This window comes from Diceros bicornis, chromosome 17, assembly GCF_020826845.1.
Source record: "Diceros bicornis minor isolate mBicDic1 chromosome 17, mDicBic1.mat.cur, whole genome shotgun sequence".
NCBI classification, from domain to species: domain Eukaryota; kingdom Metazoa; phylum Chordata; class Mammalia; order Perissodactyla; family Rhinocerotidae; genus Diceros; species Diceros bicornis.
This window is the reverse complement of record NC_080756.1, coordinates 49,777,094-49,800,041: the sequence shown is the minus strand read 5'-3', so window position 1 is coordinate 49,800,041 and position 22,948 is coordinate 49,777,094. Positions and strand designations below refer to the sequence as shown.

The window sequence follows — 22,948 nt, the reverse complement described above, 5'->3', positions numbered from 1 at the left end:
GGCTAGTACACTGGTCCTACGAGGAGCAAGAGAGACTATCAGAGTCAAGTTTTCTCAGCAAGATCCAACCTAAACTGATGATCAGCCAATCTGTCACTGGCTCCATTTAAAAATCATTCAAATAGTTGTTCCTTTTAATATAATCTCCCCTTGTTCTTTGGATATTTACAAGATTTTCTCTTGGTCTTTGGTTTCCTACAGTGTTTATAAGTTAAAATTTTTTTTGTTATCTTATCTCATTATCGTACTATCTTAATTCTATGAACTGAAATATTTTATCACTTTTGGAAAAAAATCTCAGCAATATTGCTTCCCTCTCATTTTCTCTTCTCTATCTCCCAGAATTCCAGATGTTAGACTTTCTGACTGTAATGTTCTTGTCTCTTACCATCTAGCCTGTATTTTCTGTCCCTTTTTCTCATTATGCTTCACTCTGGGTAGTTATCTTCCAGTTCACTAATTCTCTCTTCCACTACGTCTGATTGGTTGTTAATCATGTCTACCGAATTCTTAATCTTGATTATTTATTTTCTCAGTCTTCTTGTTTCAGTAAAAAGGACAATCTCTTGCTCTTTTTCTATAAGTCATCTTCTAGGGGAAACTGAATAAAATACTCATAATACCAAGCTCTAAAGCTTTTTTATTTTTACTGGTGTTAACAAGAAAATGGTAACAATTCCCTTCTTTTCCCAAACTTTGGTCACAGCATAGATAAACTCATAGTCTAGTCATTCTTCACTAAGTTGAAAAGAACTAGTAATGGATGTTCTTGGATGGCAGCTTATCTATTGCTAGATCATCACTGCAGGCTCTCATTTGGGGAAAGACAAGGAGCAGAACTTGATCTCTAAATGCCATTCCAATAAGCAAAAATTAATACATCACAGGGACACAATCCTATTCCATGACTTAATTTTTCAGTAGTCCTCTTGTGCTACTTCCGGTGTTAGAAACAGGGCTCTGTGCCTTAACTCTGTGATTTTAAGATCACCTATACACAATTTGCTCCAGTAACACACTTAAACTAAAGAACATTCAATTTCTAGATGTATTTAGTTTGAAATGAACTTTGTTATTTACTCAGGTAAGTTACCCACAATGATCTTTGGAAAATTACTTAGACATTGTCCAACTTATGTATGTAAACATTTCAAATATAAATCCTGAAATGTGATACATAATAATGACAATGATGATGATGGTGATGATGATGATGATGGCAGCTAAATGGGAGAACTCTGATAGATGTGTCTTCATCCAGTTTTTTAAGAGGCAGAGTTCACTGTGATAGGAGAACACTACTCATCTTCTCCATGGTCTTATGATACATTAAACATTCTCAGCATAGGGGCTAACTTAAGGAATAACTTCACCTACTACTTCATCAAGAGTAACTTAAAACTAAGATATTTCTGTTTGTACTTGCTATTTTTTTCCATGACTGCATTCTAAAAATTATGACAAAGTGACCTCAAACAGTTCTTTGCTTTTATTGAAATTTCATATAGACATGTATATTTCCTCTACATAATAATACAGAATATAATCTTTCATTCATATTTTAATAACATCATTAACAAGCAAAACTCCCATCTACTTATTTGCATTCCCACAAACTATGAATAAATCTGAGTTATTTCATTACAGCTGTCAAAGTAGTAATCCATATATACAAACATATTCCAATATTAAGTTAAATATGTACTAAGCTTAACAAATTACTTTTCTTTGTCTATGTCTTTTTTTCTCTAACAAAGAACTTAAAAATTTATAGATATAATTTGTTCATTTTCATTATTGTATAGAATTCTATTGTATCAATATGCCATAACTTATTTATGCATTTTATCACTGATGGACATTTGTATGACTTCTTAATTTCACCTATTAATAAAAATAGAAATGTACAGATTTTTACATATATATCATGGTGCACATGTACCAAAGATTTTTACTGTATAAAAATAAGAGTGCAGGGGCGGGCCAGGGGCATAGTGGTTAAGTTTGCATGCTCCAATTCAGTGGCCCAGGGTTCACGGGTTCGGAGCCCAGGTGTGGACCTATGCACCGCACATCAAGCCATGCTGTGGCGGTGTCGAACGTACAAAATAGAGGAAGATGGGCACAGATGTTAGCATAGGGCCAATCTTCTTCATTAAAAAAAAAAAGATTGCAATTAATGTGTCTTAGGATATACATCTTCACCTTAATTACATAATGCCATACTGTTGCACAGCATTGTTTCACCAATGTATACTCCTATGAATAGTGTATGAAAATTCCCATGCCTCAGATCCTTTCCAAAAATAGTAACTCCAGACTCATATTTACACTTTTATATTCATATAAAATATTATACTTATATTAAACTTAACATTTGATAACCTTTTTTCTATTCTAATTTTGAAATTTATAAAAATTTCATTACTCTTTTCTCTTTCTTTTTTTTTTTAATTTTTTTTTTAATTTATTTAATTTTCCCCCAAAGCTCCAGTAGACAGTTGTATGTCACAGCTGCACATCCTTCCAGTTGCTGCACGTGGGACGCAGCCCCAGCATGGCCGGAGAAGCGGTGTGTCGGTGCGCACCCGGGATCCGAACCCGGGCCGCCAGCAGTGGAGCGCCTGCACCCAACCGCCAAGCCACGGGGCCGGCCCTACTCTTTTCTCTTTCTATGACTGTGATATCATATACATTTATTCATATTGAATTGTATATTACTTAGACATTTATTAATATTTCATTATATATTTCTAAAATCTTCCTCATCTCAAATAATCTTTTGTTATCAGCAAGTGTTATTATAGCCGAGATATTTCCTATAAGCGGACAGTATGTCAGACCACTCTGAGAAAACATGATAGGGTAAATGTCTCTGCTGTTTAACAACACCTAAAAGGGGCTGATGAAAGAAAAGTTGAAATTGAAAATGAACTTACAAGGTCTTCTATTAAGCTATTTTCCCATAGAATATAGGCAGTCATTTTATAAATTCTGCCTATGAAACTAAAAGTCTTGTTTTTCTCAGAGAGAATTTAAGATGCTACAGTAGCCTCAGGCGATCTGTCTTAGCTTGCTGTTTTCCAAAATTATAATAAATGAGTGGCCCGAGGGAAAGATAGCTAAAATCACCATAATAAACATCCTTATATGATATCTCTGTGCATTAAGGAAGATCCAACTTGCTATTAGAGTGGAAACAAAATAAACTATGAAGAGGAGGAAGAAGGTTGTCACCATTTTCATGGCCCTGCCTTTGTGCTGGAGGCCCTCACGCCCATCAGGTTGAGCTGCAAATTCTTGGTGTCCCAGCAAAGACAGACATAAAAGGAGCAAGGAGGTCAGGGACAGAAGAAAGGTGATGACACAGGTCAAGCTAAGAAGGAGAAGGCTTTTGAGATAGAAAATTTTATTTACGTCTAAATGCAAAGTCATGTGTCTTTCATGTACTCTGCAGGTATTCATCCACAACTCACTAAGAGCATCCTGCATTAAGAGGTTAACAGAAAATAAGAAGAAATCTCCCAGGAACAGCAAAAGAAACACTCTGTTGACCTCCACTTCCGCCAGATGGAAAATAAGTGAGAGAAACTGACTATCTTAAGGAAGAAGAAAATGCTCAGGCAGTTAGGTGATAAGTTAGTGCCCAAAGAATAGTAACCGCTTTTGCTAGTTTCCTGGTGGCATACAGATGTGGAGACAGCCCCATTATAAATGAATCCAATAGTGTTACCCACAGTTGAATGACTCTGGCCATAGCCAAGCTAGTAAGGATGAAATCAGCTGATGAGATCTTCCCATTCTTGACCCATTTGATGCAGTTTACCAGTCCAATGAACCCATTTCCCGGCATTCCTAAGGTGAGTTCTCCTGTTGCCGTGACCATTAAGAGGACCTTCATTCCAATTGATATTTCTGTGAAAATATTTCTAATGTTTCTCACTGATAGCTTTATAGTTAAACAGTTGCAGGTTGACATCCATTCATGATGCTTTTATAGATGTTTCATCATAATTCCAGAAAGTACAGCCAAAATTCTGCTATGTGATATAGTTTCAGAGGTCTTCATGAAAGAACAGTTCCTTCTATATATTCTATATATATATATTCTATATATATTCTATTGTGATATAAATACCACAATTCCAGTGATAAACCAAACAGTTCTGTTAAGAGATACAAAGCTTCATGGATACTTTTCTTAGTAGTTTGAGTTACCTACTATATAATTTCCAAAGTAAACCCTAATGATGTTCAATTGCTTTCGGTACCAGCTGCAAATTTTCATTTGTGCTAATGACTAAAAGGATGAAGTCAGGTGTGTAAACAGGAAAAAATGAGAGAGATTATTTTCTGCTAATTTGTACTTTCATCTACCCTGAACCATACATTTGAACACAAATATTTTAGATTTTGAATAGAAATTGCTAGAAAAATTTTTAATTTAAAATTAAAATTAAATTTTAACAATTCAGTCATTATTTGTTACTCATCAATAAGATCCTTTTACCTATCGAGTGCTTTTGTTGGTTCAATATGATTTACAGAAGCAATTTAATGCAATTATTTTCAGTTCAAAGAACACACCCAAGTCCTAGAACAAATAACTATAAATAATTAATACATAACATTGTAGGAGCTAAATCAGATGTTATAAGCAAAATACACTGGGAATATACACAAGGAAGCTACAAACGCTACAGTGAAGAATCTATCATGGTTTTATAAGGATAGGAACATTTAATTTGAACTTAAATACTTTAGAATTTATGAAGAAATAGAAAAAAGAACTGATATTCAAGACTGATGTAAGGACATTACAAATTATCACAGTGACATAAACAAGCTACACCATACTTCTAAGGAGGAACAACTTTGTTTTACAACAACTTATTGGCTGCTTCAATTGAATTATTACTAAGTGCCCTAAACTGCCATGATCTAAATTCCATATTCTCCTCTTCTTTCTGGGCTATAGAGAGACCATATTTCCCAACCTTCCTTACAGATGGTTGTGGAAATGTGACTTAAATCTGAACAATGTCATGTGAGTGAAAATTATGTGTACCATTACAGGCTTGTCCCCAAAACTCTCCCCGAGCACACTCCTCCATACATCGTTTTCCTCCTGTCTGTCCGGAATGGAGATGACTCCAAGAGAATCTGGAAGCCACATGTTAAAGATGGCATACTTTAGATCAGCCTGATTTCCTGGTTAACTGCATAGAGAAGGCTCCTCAGACACATCAGTACTGCTAAAAGAGCAATATTAAATGTAGTTTGTGTTTGAGTCACTCTATGTTTTGGAGTCTATTTCTGACAGTATTTTCTCCACCCAATCTAATGCAGAAACTGGAACTAAGTTGTGCAGATTTGTTTAGAAGCATTTGAATTGTTAAGAAACAAAACCAGGAAATCCATGTAATCCACAGATTTTGTGAGAGGTTTCATTTTCATTGGTTTTCCAGCCCTAATATGATTTATTCATCCATTTATTTAGTCATCAGAATATCATTTGGGCCAACTATTCTGTGGGCTGGCTTTTATGGCCTGGGGAGTCAGCAGAAAACAAGAAAGACAAGATCCCCACATTATACTGCTTATATTCTACTGGGGCAGAAAAATGACTAAAAACAAACAAATAAATGAGATGTGGAAATGATTTATCTTAAGGTTTACATAATTGTTGTTAAAATTTCATAATACTAAGAATTAATAAAGATGTAAATTCAATGTTTAAACAAGGTTATGCATTTCTTTCTTACAATAGAACTTGCTATCAATAATATATTAACACACTTTCTGTTTCATCGTTTTCTACAAGATTATAATAAAATAGATCTTGAAGATATTCTCTATAAATATTATATAGACATTATAGATACCCTTTTAATATATACAGAGGGTCACTGAATTATGTAACATAACTTATTACTATTTTTATTTTGAACATATTTTTAAGATGAGGAAGATTCGAGTGTTCTTATCTGAAGTATATAAAGAATTTTTAGGTAGCAAAATGGAGGAGGTGATTGGCAATTCAGAGGGCCAAAGGAGGTTTAGGGGAAAACTTAATAATTTGACATGTGATCTCAACTTCAAAAAAGGTCTTCTTAATTCAAAAACTATAAGAAATGACTTTCTTAACTACATATGAAAACATAGTGGCATTGAAAACAGGTTATGATCATTTTCCTTTCCTCTTCATCCCGATGGTGCAACTTGATGTTTTTCTAAGCTTTGCATCTACCTGTCTTAGATCTAATATTCCTCAGTATCGTTTTTGTGCATATATATAATTTAATTCCAAACGTTAGTCAATCTTGAATTTTATTGTGTGTATCTTTTCCTAACAGTTCTCATTGCACTCTATTAACCATGAAATGAGAATTCATGGTGGAATCATTTCTATTCCAAACATACATCCTCAATGTGTGATTGAGAGTTGAATATCATTACCATCCAAAAGATTGGAGGTTCAAACAATAAAATCTAAATACATTGTGATACATACGTTTGGTCCTAATTACAATGGAAAATAGCAATGATTTCCTGAGAAAAGTTGCCAGTTCTTAAAAATACAAAAATATAGATCATAAATTCTTCCATTGGAATATGATAACATAGAGTATGTATGTGAAATACGCATTGCCTCCTAATTCTGAGGAATTTCTTACAATATTTTCTAAAATTAGATTGCTTACCTCAAAAATATTGGCTAATGGTATGGTAATCTTATAATCTTTCTTATATTTTTCAAGGCCTGTCTTAGCTTCTTGTTTCCCCAAATCAGGATGAATGGATGGCTTAAAGGATACAGCATTTCAAGAGCATCACAAAGCATGAGAAGCAGTTCATTCCGCAACCTAAGAGAAGTCCAAATGAACATAACTAGAACCAGGAAGTAACCGGCATATAGCAAGAGAAAGGAGACCACAGTTAGCATGGCTTTTATGTGGACGTTGGTGCTGGGATCTTGGGATCCTTTGCCGTTGAGATGCATCTTCTTGAGATGTTTCCATAGGGAAATGATTAACAGCAGAAAAGATGTCAGGGACATAGTAAAGAGTGTGAAGTTTACTAGCGTGAATAGAGTCACGTTTGAAATGTGTAAAATGTCCCTCGATTTGGTCTTCTGAGTGATATTTCCTTTGTAGTCATTAGTATGCATATTCTCATCTACGCATAGCACTGCAAGATGAGAAACCAAAAAGACCGAAGTCCCCAACAGTATTACAAGAAATACCCTTTTAACTCTCCGCTTTAGGTAAAGAAATATAGGGCTAGAGAAATTAGCGATCTTGACCAAGTAAAATATGCTGAGGCTAGTACCAAGCCAGAAGCTAAAATGGTTGCTTACTATCCAAGCAATACGAAGACTAATTCTTACTTCTAAACTGTATAAAACTGGATGGAGCACATTGGTATACCAATTTATTAATATTACCCAGAGCAACCCAATTCTGGAGACTGCCAGAGCCGTGAGCATTTGATCAGCTGAGGACATCTTTCGTCTCTTGACCCAGTCAATGCAGTTCACCAGTGCTATGAAGCCATTGGCAAAATTTCCCAGAATAAATTCTGTCGTTATTAAGATGGAAAAAATGCTTGGAAGTAAAGTCATTATGTCTAGGAAAAAAAAGCTAAGTCTAGTATCACTGGTCGTGATTCCTTTAATAGTCTGTCTTTAACTTTTATATGCAGCTGATTTCAGAATGTGCAGTAAAGTTCTTCTATCTTTTAAATTCCATGAAAAATCAACAGGGAATGCTGACGGAAGATCTCGGTGCTGTGTTTATGAAAAACATTGTTAACCCCCGAACAGCTCAAATTGACTCCTATTTATACACTGAATGTCCTTGCCATGGGCTGGATTATTTCACAACTGATGTTGAAATGAAAGCTAAAATCTCATTTGCTAGCATGCAAATAAGGAAATATTGTTTTGCAATTTTTTGCTTGTTTAACCTGTCCATAATTTGTATTCAACAACATTAGTTTTTAGCAAAATTTAAAAACCCACTACATAGAACTTACAGTGAATGTCTAAACTATTAGAGGGAGCTTGCTCATGAGTAGAATCATCATAACTAAGTATTTATTATTTTTTTAATGTCAGATTTATGTAGAAAGAATTGACGCTTTTCCTATCAAAAGCAGCCAAGAGTTTCATGGGAACCCCAGGAAAGCCAATACACCCTAAATGTTAGTTGTTCAAAACTAATACTTATGTATACATTTATAGTTTATAAGTCTATAAACACACACACAAACATTCACACATACATCACATGGATGGAATTATTGTCCTAAAATTTCCAAAATGTAAAATCAGGGTCTTCTAGGTTTAAATCCCCCTATTCTCCCATGTAGGCTTTTCAACTCATTATTCATAGGTGTCAAACATATCTCTCATGCTTAGGTCTTTGAAAAAGTTCTAAGTCTATTTGATATTAAATATTAATATTTAATTGAAATATTCACGGATTTTGTAAATATTCCTTTGGCACATCAAAAGAATATGTTTTCCGTTGCAGATTCCAGATTTTTCCATATATGAATACACAGGTGTTTCTTTCTGATTAATTCATTTTTGACTATTATTTTTTTAAGATTGATCGATGTTAAAATCAACCTCTACCCTCAGATTTTATTCAATTTCAGTTTTTATAGCACTTAGAGCTGTTTTTGGCATAGGATCTTGGAGCCAGAATGCCAGGGTGGAAAACCCAAATTCTCAACTTCATATGTCTCTGATCTCAGACCCAGTTTTAAAACTACTCTCTGCCTCAGTATACTCACCAGTAAAATGCAGATAATAATGCAATCCTCATCCAATGGTCTTTGTGAGTAGTGAGTAGACTGGCTGTGTAAAGAGCGTTCCTGTTTCCCTGTCTGGTACAGAGCAGGCATGGAGGCTTGTTACTTATTCATTTGATCCTTTTATTTCATACTTCAGAGTTAACCCGTGAAAACTCCCACTCATTAGTACAATGTAGCAGCTTGAAAAAGACAAAATTTCCTCCTACAACAACAAGCATACAGGGAATCACTGGCCAAAATTATATTTTAAAGTTATCAGAGAGCTGTGCAAGGAAGGAGGACCAACTGAACTGAAATCTGGAATGAGGAGAGTCTCTTCAGGTAAAGAGATGATCTACATATTCAGTGCAATCCCTATCAAATCCCAGCAGCCTCTATTTGCAGACAGTGAAAAACCATTCCCAAAATGTATATGGAAATGCAAAGCACCCAGAATAGCCAAAAGAATTTTTTTAAAAAAAGAACAATGTTAGAGGATTATAGCTCCAAATATGAAAGTTTACTAGTAGGCTGCATTAATCAGGATAGTGTGGTACTCTCATGAAGATAGACATATATATCTAGGAAGCACAATTGAGAGCCCAGATTAACATTTATATCCATTGTCATTTGATTTCAAAAAAGGTATCAAGGCAATCAATGGGGAAATAATCTTTTTGTCAACAATGAAGTTGAATAAACAATTAGTTATTCACATGTATAAAGATGAATTTAGAACCTTATTTCATACCATGTACAAAATTAACTCAAAATTGACCATACACCTAGATGTAACAGGAGCAACTATAAACTTTAGAAGAAAACATGGAAAAAAAGTTTTCTAAACTTGAGTTAGGCGGACATCTTAGAAACAATACCAAAAGCATGATTCATAAAACGAATAAACTAATAAATTGCACTACATCAAAACTCAAATCTTTTGCTCCTCGTGATTAGAGATCCCTGATGTTCACATCCTGTATAATTACCTCCCCATAGCTGTGGGCATGACCTGTGACTGACTTCTGGCCTGCGGAATATGGCAAGCATGAAGGGATTCTGCAGATAAAATCAACTGATTCTAAGATAATTGAAGGGGAGGTTATCCTTCATGGACCTGATGTAATCAGGAAAAGTTTTTAACAGAGTAGCTGAGCCTCCCCTGAGTGAGAGAGATTCTTCCTGGCCTTGAGGAAGTAAGCAGCCACGTTATGAAGTGCCTGTGGAGAGGGTCGCAAGAAAATGAATTCTGCCAACAACTTCAGTGAGCTTGGACGTGAATTCTTCCTCAGTGAAGCCTGTAGATAGAATGCAACATCATCAAAACTTTTATTTCCACTTGGTGAGATCCTGAATCATGGAACACAGCTAAATCATGGCCAGACTCTTTGCCCCCAAAACTGTGAGATAATACACGTGCCACTAAATTTGTGGTAATGTGTTACACAGCTATGAATATTTCTTAAAGAAAAACACAGTTTGTCTATCTCCTTAGGTGTCATTCAGCCTATAAAAAAATGCATCTGGGGGGCCGGCCCAGTGGCGCAAGCGGTTAAGTGCACGCGATCTGCTGCAGCCACCTGGGGTTCGCTGGTTTGGATCCCGGGCGTGCACCGATGCACACTGCTTGGTAAGCCATGCTGTGGCGGCTTCCCATATAAAGTGGAGGAAGATGGGCATGGATGTTAGCCCAGGGCCAGTCTTCCTCTGCAAAAAAAAAGAGGAGAGTCATTTTTTATTGAGTTTAAGTTTTCCTTTCTTTTAGCAAGTACTTCACTTGCCCCCAAATACTAACAGCAGCTGACTTCAGCTTGCTGTTTTTTCAAAATTAGGATAAATGCATAGCCTAAAGGATGGGCAGATGCTATTAATTTACCAAATGTCCAAATCAGCCTGTTAGGGGACAATTAATGGCTGTAAACTATTATAAGAATCAACACAATAGAAACCAAAAAGAGAAAAGAAACAAGTCACCATTCTCGTGGCTTTTCCATGAGCTTCACTGCTGGGATCTTGGGACCCTGTAATACTGAACTTCATCCTCTAGATATGCCTCCAAAGAGAAAGAAGTAACAGAAGAAGCGATGCTACGGAAATAGTTACGGGCATGGTGATCTCAACACTGATGAGCACTAAGAAAATAATAGTTTGTGTTTCATACATGTTATTCTTCCAAGTCTTGTTTGTTTCTGTATTTTAAATATCAGGAATTATTTGGTCCATTACTGCGATGCTAAAAAGAAAAAAGAACAAAAACCTCAGACAAATAATAATAACCACGCCGCTAATTCTCCACTTTAATCAAAGAAAAACAGGATGGAAAAAGTGTAGCTACTTTCAGGAAATAGAAGATGCTGAGAGAGATGTCAAACCAGACATTTAAGTGGTTGATCATCATGCAAAACTGAATATTAGTTTTTCCTATTTGACCAATGCTATGTGGATCTACAGACAGCACCGGCAGAAATGAATCAATCAGCGTCATGATCAAGAAACATACTCTGCTTGTGGATAAGCTGGTGAGGATGAGAGTAATGAAGCTAATTTTCCTGTGTCTTACCCAGTCTATGTAGTTGATTATTCCAATCAATCCATTTCCCCAAATACCTATTATGAATTCCATGGTGAAGACAACCAAAGACACGTTGTCCTATGCACTTAACATTTCTTCTGAGTGAAAAATTTCCATCCCAGATAGCACCATTGATGAATTGACAGGTTGAAAACTAGTATTTTTGTGGTGCTTTCATTTTTTTATTGGGGCGTCCGTTCTATTTCAATGAACACCAGCTTCCAATATCACACTGGTCCTCAGCTAACATTGTGAAAACCATTTCAGTTCATTTAAAATGTCTTAGTTTGCGATTTCCTTCACAATAAATGTGGATATTTCTCCTTTTACAGTAATGTTGTAACCTGTTATGTTCTAATACGAGTGAAAGAATAGAATTTAGTTTGCTTAGATGCAAATGCAGACAGATTCTCTGTCAGTGTTTCACCTTCTGTCCTACTCGAAAATGAACACTAAAAAAACAGGAAAATCCTCAAGTAGGAGCTTCTACTAGCCATCTGCAGAATTAAAATGGGTGCAGAAAACTGAATTTAGAGATGGAACTTCATCACCATCACAATCAACATCATTATTCACTATAATACTAAAAAAGGAAACACATAAAAAGCACTATTAATTCAATCTACCTAGGATGAAGGAATGTAGGTGGCTAAAATAATTCATAAATTGGGAAAACTTGGCAAAAATGAATCTCAGTAGTTGAAGTGTAGAAGAAATATACTATTTTTACCAGAATAATCTTTATTTTCATAATTATGGTAATATTGATCAATATTCTCTAGATATGTGCTTATATATTACAAGATATTTTTATCCTTGACATCATATTTGCTTCTTAAAAACATCATTTAGTAGAGATAGAAGAATGTTCTTTTTTTTTTTTTGGTGAGGAAGATTAGCTGTCAGCTAACATCTGTTGCCAATCCTTCTGTTTTTGCTGAGGAAGATTGACCGTGGGCTAATATCCGTGTCCAACTTCCCTTACTTTGTATGTGGGATGCCTGCCACAGCATAACTTGATAAGTGGTGCGTATGTCCATGCCGGGGAGCTGAACCCGCGAACCCCGGGCCACGACAGTAGAGCACGTGAACTTAACGATTACACCACTGGGCCAGCCCAAAGAATGTTCTGTTTTGAAAATATGCAAACTGCAGATCACAGACGTTAAATAGTTTACTCATGATCATGGAGCTACGGGTGACTGGTCTGGTCATCAGTGAGGTCTCTTGATCCAGAGTAGTGCTCTTACGTTTATACTATATTTCTTGCTGTGTCCAAACTGACACATGAGCCTACATGTGTTTTTAGAGGTGAAATTCTTCCTCACTGATTCACAGTCCCTCAATGTTAGGATTTCCAAGTTAAATTCCATAACACATTACAATGAAAAGATATTCCTTGATCAGAAAAGGGTTTCATAGACAAAGAAATTTGGGAAACCCCACAGACAGTACTCCCTCTTGAATGTTAACAGAGTGTACAGAGAGCCTGTGATTAAAAAAAGTTTGTAATGCCTAATTTTTCTTAAACCAGCATCACTGAAAATTATTTGATAATTGAGAAGTGCTTCTTTGTAACATCTCTTAATACCCTGCTGAACCAGGGGTCTTCAGACCTTTGGGAAACGCTGCTCTGTATCTCTTTTAGTGACCATGTGTCATTCTGCTATATTGGTGCATTATAGTGTTTTTAAGAATTAAAAAAACTTTTAGGCATTTATATCAATGTTAATAAATTATATGCGTCTCTGGAACTAATTCCCTTTGTACATCTATAATTATTTTGTTATGAAATATTTTTAGAATTGGGTCCAAAATATATCTAATACCCATAGTACATATGTACATCAAATATGTAAGTATACAATGATATAGATGTAAAATATACCTATATATTTCTAAATCTGCCTCAAGAGTGAATATCCCACTATATGCTCTGTTCCACAGTGTGAGAAAGACAGTGTCCATATTTTTGAGCTTTTGACTACTCTGGATACCATTTTGTATTTTTATGATATATTTTATCAATAGATGGCCTTCATTCATTGCACCTTTTCACATTTTTTTTAACTTTTTTCTTTAGCTATTCATTCTCCTTTACTTTACTGGTTAAGTCATTTACTGATTCTATGATGTTTCCCAGACATTACACAAAATAAAGACTCTAAATGAGAAGGGAGGAGGCATTTTTAATATGATATCTTACATATATGTCTGAGTTGGGCAAGACTTGATGCTGCTTGAGTACATTATTGCTCATTTGCTGGCTCACTTTGCTGACTTGGAGCATCAGCCAGGACTCCAGTTCATCCAGTTCCACTGGGGAGCTTCTTGGTGTCCTGGTTTGGCAGCCTGTCCAGCTCTGTGGCGAAAGGCACTAGCTTCCTCTACATTCACCTACGCATGTGAGTTTCAAGTTAGAAAAAGACACGGAGTTTGGTTTCTCCTCGAGGGTTAGAGTTTGTTATTGCTACTTCCGGTTTATCCCGGTTCTCCTCTGCTTTACATCCAGATTTTCTTCCTGACTGCCAGCATTGCTGACCTACCTTGCCTTCCAATCCATAACCAGACACAAAGGCACTGTTTTGCATTACAGATTTCTTCACAAGCTCTCACAATTGTGTAAGATCTAATCCCTATAATAAACACTGTATTCTACATCACTGGCAGTCATTCTCCTCCCTAATTAACCACTAACTGGTGCAAACATTGGTCATGGAAGTGGTTCCAAGGAACCCAAACCTTTAGGATATGTTCTCGGAACTGGGTCTGAGTTCTCTGGATTTAGTTTTCTTGAACGATTACACATAAGGTCATTCATGGCCCTGTTTCCATTGGTAAAGGGGTACGGGTAATCCATGGCATGCAGTGACACAATAGTTACTTAAATTATCATCTATAGGTGCCTGTAATCAAGTATCTATAGAAGGCATGGCTATGCGTGAGCAAGTGGTTGCTACCATCGAATATATTAGCAAAAATAAGACGTACAATGTGTTGGTTGGTTGTTTCTAAGTGTGCTAGAAATTTTGGAGAAATAAAATGATGAATTTAACACTTTAAATTCCTAGTTTACAGTCTAAGTAAAAGATTAGAATGTTTCTATGACTATTATAGAAGAAATCCTTCTCTCCTATAGAGAAGGGCTGACATTTCTGACAACCAAACCATATCAAATCCTGCAATAGATGAATCACATTGAAAAGTGAATTCACAACACTACAACCTCCCGTGTAAACGACAGGACATTCTTTAAGAAGAAGAGAGACCCTAGCAGTTGGGATAGGGATGCATGGAGAGACTTCAAAGAATTTGGGAGAGCTTAACCCCTCAATTTTACTTAGCCCACTTTGTCAGATGAAGCAGCCTCTATTCCCTCACTGAGGAGGGTAGTCTTCCTTTGCCTCAAAAACCTGTCATGACTTCTCCCTGAGATGGTTCCTTTGGAGAGGAGTGCTGACTCTCCTCAAAACATATCCTTACCTCCTCTTAGTGCTTTGACCTATACTCCTACTCAACTCCCAGCAGGGCACACTTAGTACAAAGTGTGATGCATGAGAATGTAATACAGGCGAAAAGAATTGTAAGGCTTTGTTAATTTTATACCAACATACACTTGAAGAACATGAATTGGGAAGGGATCTTAAAGATGGAAGGAATTAAAAATTGGAACAAATCAAATCTAATAATATGGGCTCACTAACAGATATACAAAAAAATGGCACACAAGAGTCAAATGAATAGTCCATGTACAAAGGAGAGCAGTGGGGTTTTTTTCGTGATTTAATATTGGGATATAGAAGTGACATGAAAAATAGTATAAAGTATATTTTTATTATGAAAAGTTTACATATAATATTGAACAGTATTCACCAATTCTGAAGTGAAAATTGTTAGGATAAAGTCACCCAAGGAAATCTGATAGTTGAGCCAACAAATGCAGTTCAAGGATACTATCAAACAATTCCAAAAAGTTCATATCATGAATTCTCCTCATTCTACCATCAGCAACATATTCTCCAACTGAAATACCTAAAGAGAGAAAAATCTTACTCTTTAAGGATGCAGTTAATTGTTTGGTTCACTTTGTTGCATATCTCATGAAATGTGGCACACATGTGTTGCTTTATGGTACAGTTTTAGTCTAGAAATCTTTTGGATATGTCGTGGGCAAAAAATTTGTAATAACATATAAAAGTATTTCTTTTCATTCAATAGTTCTGCTAATTCTAGGCAGTAACACTCTATGAATGGTGATGATTGAAAGGCTGAATTCCATTTGATTATCATGCAACTATGAGAAAGAATAACTTACACTGATTTGCAGTTTTCTCTTCACCCTAATGCTTAGCTCATTCGGATCAAAATACGAGCTTTCCTGACTCTCCACCTGCAAAAGAGAGGTTGAAATCTTTCCAGTCTTATTCATGGTACAGGGGCTTACATGTAGATGTTCTCACTTGAAGGAAAACCAGAGAAGGGTGCAGAAACCTGGAAAAATGACCCTAAGTCTTTTCTAGAAGAGCCTAAACCAATTAAGTCAAGAAAAAAATATCAAGACTAGAATTCACTGTGAAACACAGAAGAAAAAACTTAAGGAAGAGGTAAGCAGTTTAAGAGCAAATGCACAGAGGGCAGAGTAATTGTTTAAAAGGATTGCCATTGCTGAAGTCTTGTTTTTAGGGGAAGGACTTTGGATGCATTATTTAAATGTCAATATCTATGAAGAGAATAGAAACCACAGCCACCTGAATTAGTTGTTCTTTCCCACTCCACCTTCCCACCTTCTGGTTCACCTAGTCATATTTCCTGATGATTTCTATTAAATTCTTGAGGTAAAACCAAAAGCCTCAGGATGGCTTTTCTTGCCATTTTCTTCCTCAGTATCAGGTATTTAGTGTGGCCATGTTATTAATATTTCCAATATTTCTTTCACCCAGTTTGGGTGAGTGTAATCTCAGGTACTGAGTTTTCATGGGTTGGCAAGAGCAGAAAGCAGTGGGAAATGGAGGTGGATCTCCGAGTTTTAGAGGATCTGAAGTTGGAATGTTTTGTGTTGATTACTTCTGTGATCCTGAATGGCCCATTACATTATTCTTCTAGTTTTCAGAAGGGATGGATAGTGTCTGTGTATTTGGAATTGGGTCACACCCCATTTTCTCAGTCATACTCTGTTTCATAATTTCAGAGCTGGTTACCTACCCTCAGCCTTATCCAGCTTTTTGTACCTTAGAAATTGTCTTGAGTTACCAGTGGCTGAACCTTTGATGCTGACTCTGTGCTAGCATGGCAGTGGAGCCGCAGGGAGTGAGATTGGAGACCACAACTACCGAGATTGGAGATTGTAGAGTAGGACATTTGAAATTAAAGAGTATAATCCAATCTCCCAGATAAATTTCCCAAGAATAAGTTATTTTCATGTACCAGTCATATTGTCAATTTGACATACTGAAATAACGATATTCTTGGAAATGGTAAATATGCTCAATATGGCTGAAACTGATCTGCCTATTAACTGCAGCGCATGGATGGGTAAATATTCTGGAATCTAACCAGTCCTTTTCAGAAAGAGTTTCTACAAAGAAGCCAGAAATCAAGTATTTGAATAATCCATGAATATTATTGTCCAAACAGAGAGATTTCACAAGTTATCTATGGTAAAAAATTCAGAGTGTTTTGCATAAGTAGGTAAATTAGTGTCCTATTGCTGTTATAATAAATTATCACAAACTTAGTAGCTTCAACAACACAAATTTGTGATCATACAATTCTGGAGAGCAGGAGCCTGAAATGGGTCTCGCTGGTCTGAAACCAAGGTGGAATAAAATCCATGTGTTGGCAGGGGTGCTTCCTCCTGGAGGCTTTAGAGAATCCATTCCTTGCCTTATCCAGGCCCTAGAGGCTGGCTGCATTCCTTAGGGCAAAGTCTCTTTTCTCCTTCAAAGCCAGCAACCACATTTTTTCACTCTCTGCTTCCATCTTCCCATCTCCTCTCTCACACTGATCCTCCTGTCTCTCTCTTGCACTTAAAAGGACTCCTGTGATTCCACTGGGCCCACTTGGAGAATCCGGGATAATCTCCACATTTCAAGAACAGCTAATTAGCAACCTTAATTCCATCTGCAATGCATAATTCCCCTTTGTCTGGCAACATAACCTGTGTCATCAGTTCTGGGGCTCAGAATGTCGACATTGTTGAGAGGCCATTATTTTACCTACCACGGGAGGGAAGGCTATTAAATGCAAAAAAGAATAACATCTACCTCCATGTGATGAGTATTGAGGTCATAGGAGGGTGCAGTAGTGTGACAGAATTCATTCTATTGTTGCTATAGAGGTTGAGAACAAGGATCCTAATTTTTAAGACTTATCTTTGGGCTTGCCCAGAGCTGTCATGGTCATCTAAATCTAACCATACAAGAAGCTGCCCTATCCCTGGAATTTTCAGTTGTATAAGCCATAAATGTGTTTGACTTGCTTTTCTCTGAACTAAAACTGAAATATCTCTCACTAATATGAGAAAATCCACACCTCACAATTCCATTTGAACATCAATGTTGTGATGATAGATGTTGAAACATAGATGATAGATGTTGAAACAATGTTGTGATGATAGATTTGCACATCAGTGTTGTGAGATAGACTTAAGAAACTTTTGCCCAATTTGATTCTTGATAAAGAATCACTTTTACGTTAATTTAGAATTAATGTTGTGCCATGAAAAGTACAAATATTTTGGAGATAAGACAGTTCTGGTCTTATACACCAGCCTAAATAGAAGATATGTTTACTGTTGTCCATCACTGAGTTTTGTGTTTGTTATACAGTGAAAGCTAAGTGGTACAAAATTCGGTATAATAAGTGGGCTATAACGGCAACCAGAGCTTAAAACTGTGGCATTAATTTTGAGAAAACAGATAGAGAAGGCTGTAAAAATAGTTGTACATGTTGGGAACTTGTGAAATATTTGTAATTCTGTTTTTAAAATAACTTGAGGACAGAAAATTAATGAAATGAACTTTTGTATCTGGGTGAAGAGATCACGAAACAAAATGTTGAAAGCGTCAAATCGTTGCTTTTTGTCATATATCATATGGTACAAAAAGAAAGACATCATCTCCAAAGGAACTATCCAATTTGCAAAGAGGATTTAGAGAAGTCATAGAGAGCCCAAGAATTGTGAGATTTGCTGAATCTTAAGAGTGTTTTCGAACAGCAACCTGAATTGCCCAAAGTGGCATAATTACTCTATACAGAGAGAAGTAAGTGCTGACAAGCAGTTTGGATATGACTTTTGGCTCATGGAATATATTATAATCAAATACATAGAAAATGCAAAACGTTTTGAGTCAGCTCTATTGTAAAATTGCTGCCAGTCTGGACTGAGACTTGAAAATCTAAAAGGATATCTGGACCCCAACCTTCTGTACAAAGAAGCAGGCTGAAAACATTACTCAAAGGGGATATTTTCCAATGCCCTCTTCAAAACTATTCAAAAATAGTGATGGGGAAAGAAGAACATCCCAGAAGGCAAAACCAATAGCCATGAGAACAATGGACTCGAAAGCACAACAGGGACCTAACCAAGAAACTTGGTCTATGGCAAAGAACAGGGGCATGAAAATATCTTCCACGTGTAATTTCAGAATTTCTATGAATCAGAAGTGCTGTACGTTTTCTCTTCTTCCCCTCTTTCAGTGGGACTATTTGTTGTGGTTATCCTGTCCTTTTTCAACTCTGTGTACTATATCTTTCACATGTAGATAACTTGTCTTTTTAATTCATTGTTTTCTAGAAGAAAAGGAGCCATAACCAAGCAAGATGTAGATCAGAAGATCCTGGAATTCAAGCCTAATGCTGTAATTGAATGAGACTTTGGGGGATGTTCAAAAGGAATGAGTATATTTGTACATGGGAGGAAAATGATTAATTGTAGCCAAAAGGGAGGACTGGAGTAGTCCTGTAATTCTTTTTCCTGCAATTCCTGAAATTTCCTACAATTCTTTAGTCCCCACTGTATCTATATGGTTTGACATGCAATAAAACTTTATGCTCCACCATGGCCAGGGTGAATATCTTGTCCCTTGACTCTGAACTCAATGATGTAAACTTGCATTGAAAAATGGGGAATTAGTAGACTTGACACAAGCAGAGGTTTGAAACGGCTTCCACTTTCAGGCTGGCCCAGTCTTGCTCTTCTGCAGTCACCATGAGAACTTGCCCAGGCTAGTGCACTGCTCCCAAGAGGAGAATCAGAGACTCATGGAGTTAAGTTGCCCCAGCAAGATCCAGCTTAAACTGCCAATTAGCTAAACCAAAACAGGCTCCCAGATACATAGCCGAGACCATTTAAAATCATCAGAGCCATCCAAAACAGTCTAGCCTAGAAAAACTGAATTGTGCAGACATATGAGATATAAACATCTATTGGAATTTGACAGTGAAGTTTTGGAGTGGTTTGTTTTTCAGCAAAAGCTAACTAATACAAGTACCCTGCTAACCTAACTGTAGAAAATATGTTCACCCTTTACCTCTGGTGTATCAGTAATTCAGGAGCAAAGGAAAAAGAGATGGAGTATGTCAGAGTTTTGTCATGAGATGTAGATAATTAATGCTGGAAGAAAGATTTGTAAAGCTCTGAGGACTGCTGATACCATCATCTCAAATTTCTGCATATTGCAGCTAAAATGAGAAAGTTCCCACTTCAACTCTCTTAGACTTGAGTACCAAATATATATAGATGGTGTATTTTCCCCCTAGTGGTATAATGAACACAATGATGATTGATTTTTATGGGAAATTTTTCCTTATTGATAATGTTTCATTAAAAATTATAAGGCACATTTCGAAGCAGATAAAACAAAAATGTGAAGTGCAGTTATTCATCACAAAGCAAACACCCATGTAACCACCATGCAGGTCAAGAAATGGCACATTGCAAACAGCCCAAGCCCACATCCAGGCCACTTTCCAAGTCACTACACCTTTCTCCACTTCTCCTGAGGTGACCAGTATCTATATTTTGTGACGATCGTTTCCTTGATTTTCTTTATACTTTACCACCTAAAAACGCAACTCTAAACTCTGTAGCTTTCTTTTGCCTGCTTTTTAAACTTTTATAAATAAAATCCTACAATATATTATTTTTGTGGCTTCTTTTTTATACAACATCATCTTTCTCAAATTTATCCACATTCCTGCATGTACATGTGGTTCATTTTTTTCATATCTCTATATTAGTCTATTGATTGAGTTTACTAAAATATTCATTTATTCTTAGCTGGCAGATATTTGAGCTATTTTTTTATCTTCATTAGATTTTTTTGTTGTTGAAGTATAATTATATTAGTCCAGGTGTGTAACATAATGTTTCAATGTTTGTATTTATTGCAAATGATCATCAGAATAAGTCTAGTTAACATCTGTTAACTAGGCTGTTTCTTGTTGAGCCATTTTAAATAATGCTACTATGAGCATTCTTTTACATATTATTTGTGCCCTGGTCTTGGTATATAACTAGGAGTAGAATTTCAGAGTCGTCGAATATGATGTTCTGACTTTCCTCACAGAAAATGAAAAGTACAAAATACAATTCAACTACATTTACCCTTTCATATTCACCCTCAATGTATATGTTACCATTCTTCATATACTTAATTCATTATATATTTTAACCCCTCAAAACATGATTGTTTTAGATAGTCAACATTCATTTAGGTTTACACATGTATTTACCATTTACATTAACTTTTGGTAATTCTTGCATCTTCAGCTTTCTATTTGGAATAATATTTCTTCCATATGAAAAATATCCCTTTGAATTTCTCTGCAGGAAAAGTCTGCTCTTCTTTTGAAACACAGTGAAGATATTATTCCATGCAATTCTAGCTTCCAGTTTGTTGAAATCAGCTGTCTTTCAAACACCTGATGCTTTTAATATAATCTGCCTTTTAATCTCTGGCTACTTTTGCGATTTTTCCCTTGGACTTTGGTTTCCTATAATGTTTATATGTTAAATGGTTTTAGTTATCTTGTCTGAGGTTTGATGGTTTCTTCAATCAATGGACAGATACATTGTATCACTTTTGGGGAAATCTCAGTAATATTGCTTCCACCCCATTTTTCTCTCTTCTAGCTTTCATAACTCCAGAAGATTGTGAGACTTTCTGACTAACCTTCATGTCTCTCACCCTCTAGCCTGTGTTTTCCACCTTTTTCTCTTTTTATGTTTTATTGAGGGTAGTTACTGTCAAATTCACTCATTCTCTCTTCACTGTGTCTAACTGGTTATTAAATCTGTCTATTGAATTCTTAATCTTTTTTGTGTGTGTGTGAGGAAGATCAGCCCTGAGCCAACATAGGAAGAATCATTTGTTTTCTATAAGTCATCTGCTAGGGGGAAATGGAATAAAATGCTCGTAAGAACAAGCTCTGAATGAAAACTTTTTATTTTTAGCAGTGTTAACAAGTCGTTAAAAATAACAAGTGTTTTTTTTATTAGTGTTAGTAGTTTAACAATTCCCTTCTTTCCAAATTTTTCTCACAGAATAGAATAAAATCATGGTCTAGTCATTCTCCACCAAGTTGAAAGGAATTGGCAATGAATGTAATATAAGTAGTCTTTCTTGGATGCCAGCTTGTCTGTCGCAGGGTCATCAACACAGGCACTCATTCCAGGGAAAGTCAAGGAGTAGAACTTGATTTCAAAATGCCACTCAAATGAGCAAAATAGAATACATCAATTACAGTGATACCATCTTATTCAGTGGCTTAAAATTTTTCAGTAGTCCTTTTAGTCTGCTTCTATTGTTACAAATGGGCCTCTGTGCCTTAGAGTTTCATCATCACCCAGGATGATATAGGAGATATAGGGGCTTACTCCTATTTGGTTCTTTGACTCCTAAAGCCCTCTCTTTAGAAATACAAGCTTGTTCATAAAGTGGTTTATTTATTTTATGTTTTTTATTAAAGGCATTTTATTTACACTAAAAGCTAAATCTCTTTCCTTCTTATCTCCTGATGAGTTTGCAATCATCTATAAATAATTTACTAAAGTAATACATTTTAAAGTAAAATAAACTCAGTTTCTAAATATATTCAGCTTCACTTGAACTTTGATGTTTACTAAGTTACCCACAATGATAATCTTTAGGAAATTACTTAGATATTGTCCAAATTGTGTATAGAAACGTTTCAAATATATATCATTAAATGAAATACATCATGATCATGTTGATGGCAGCTAAATGGAAGAAATCTAAATGACAGATGTGACTTCATCCAGTTTTCTAAGAAGCAGAGTTCACTGTGATAGAACACTACCAATCTTCCCCATGGCATTATGAGACCCATATCATTCCGAAAACTGGGGCATAGCCTGAAAGAACACCTTCATGCACTAATTCATCGAGAATAACTGAAAATAGCGGCCTGCCCGGTGGAGCAAGTGGTTAAGTGCACACGATCTGCTGCGACAGCCCAGGGTTCACAGGTTCGGATCCCAGGCGCACACCGATGCACCGCTTGTTAAGCCATGCTGTGGCGGCGTCCCATATAAAGTAGAGTAAGATGGGC

General features: G+C 36.1%; 1 protein-coding gene across 1 annotated transcript; it reads right to left on the bottom strand.

Annotated features, from left to right (window-relative positions):
- Nucleotides 1–6,718: 6,718 nt before the first annotated feature.
- On the bottom strand, nt 6,719–7,624 carry LOC131415780 (taste receptor type 2 member 46-like). Its single transcript, XM_058557593.1, has one exon. It carries the CDS (start codon nt 7,622–7,624, stop codon nt 6,719–6,721), a length of 906 nt encoding a protein of 301 aa, XP_058413576.1.
- Nucleotides 7,625–22,948: the final 15,324 nt, after the last annotated feature.

Coding starts and splice junctions, on each gene's coding strand:
- LOC131415780 (XM_058557593.1), bottom strand. CDS start 7,624: ATGACTTTACTTCCAAGCATTTTTTCCATCTTAATAACGACAGAATTT.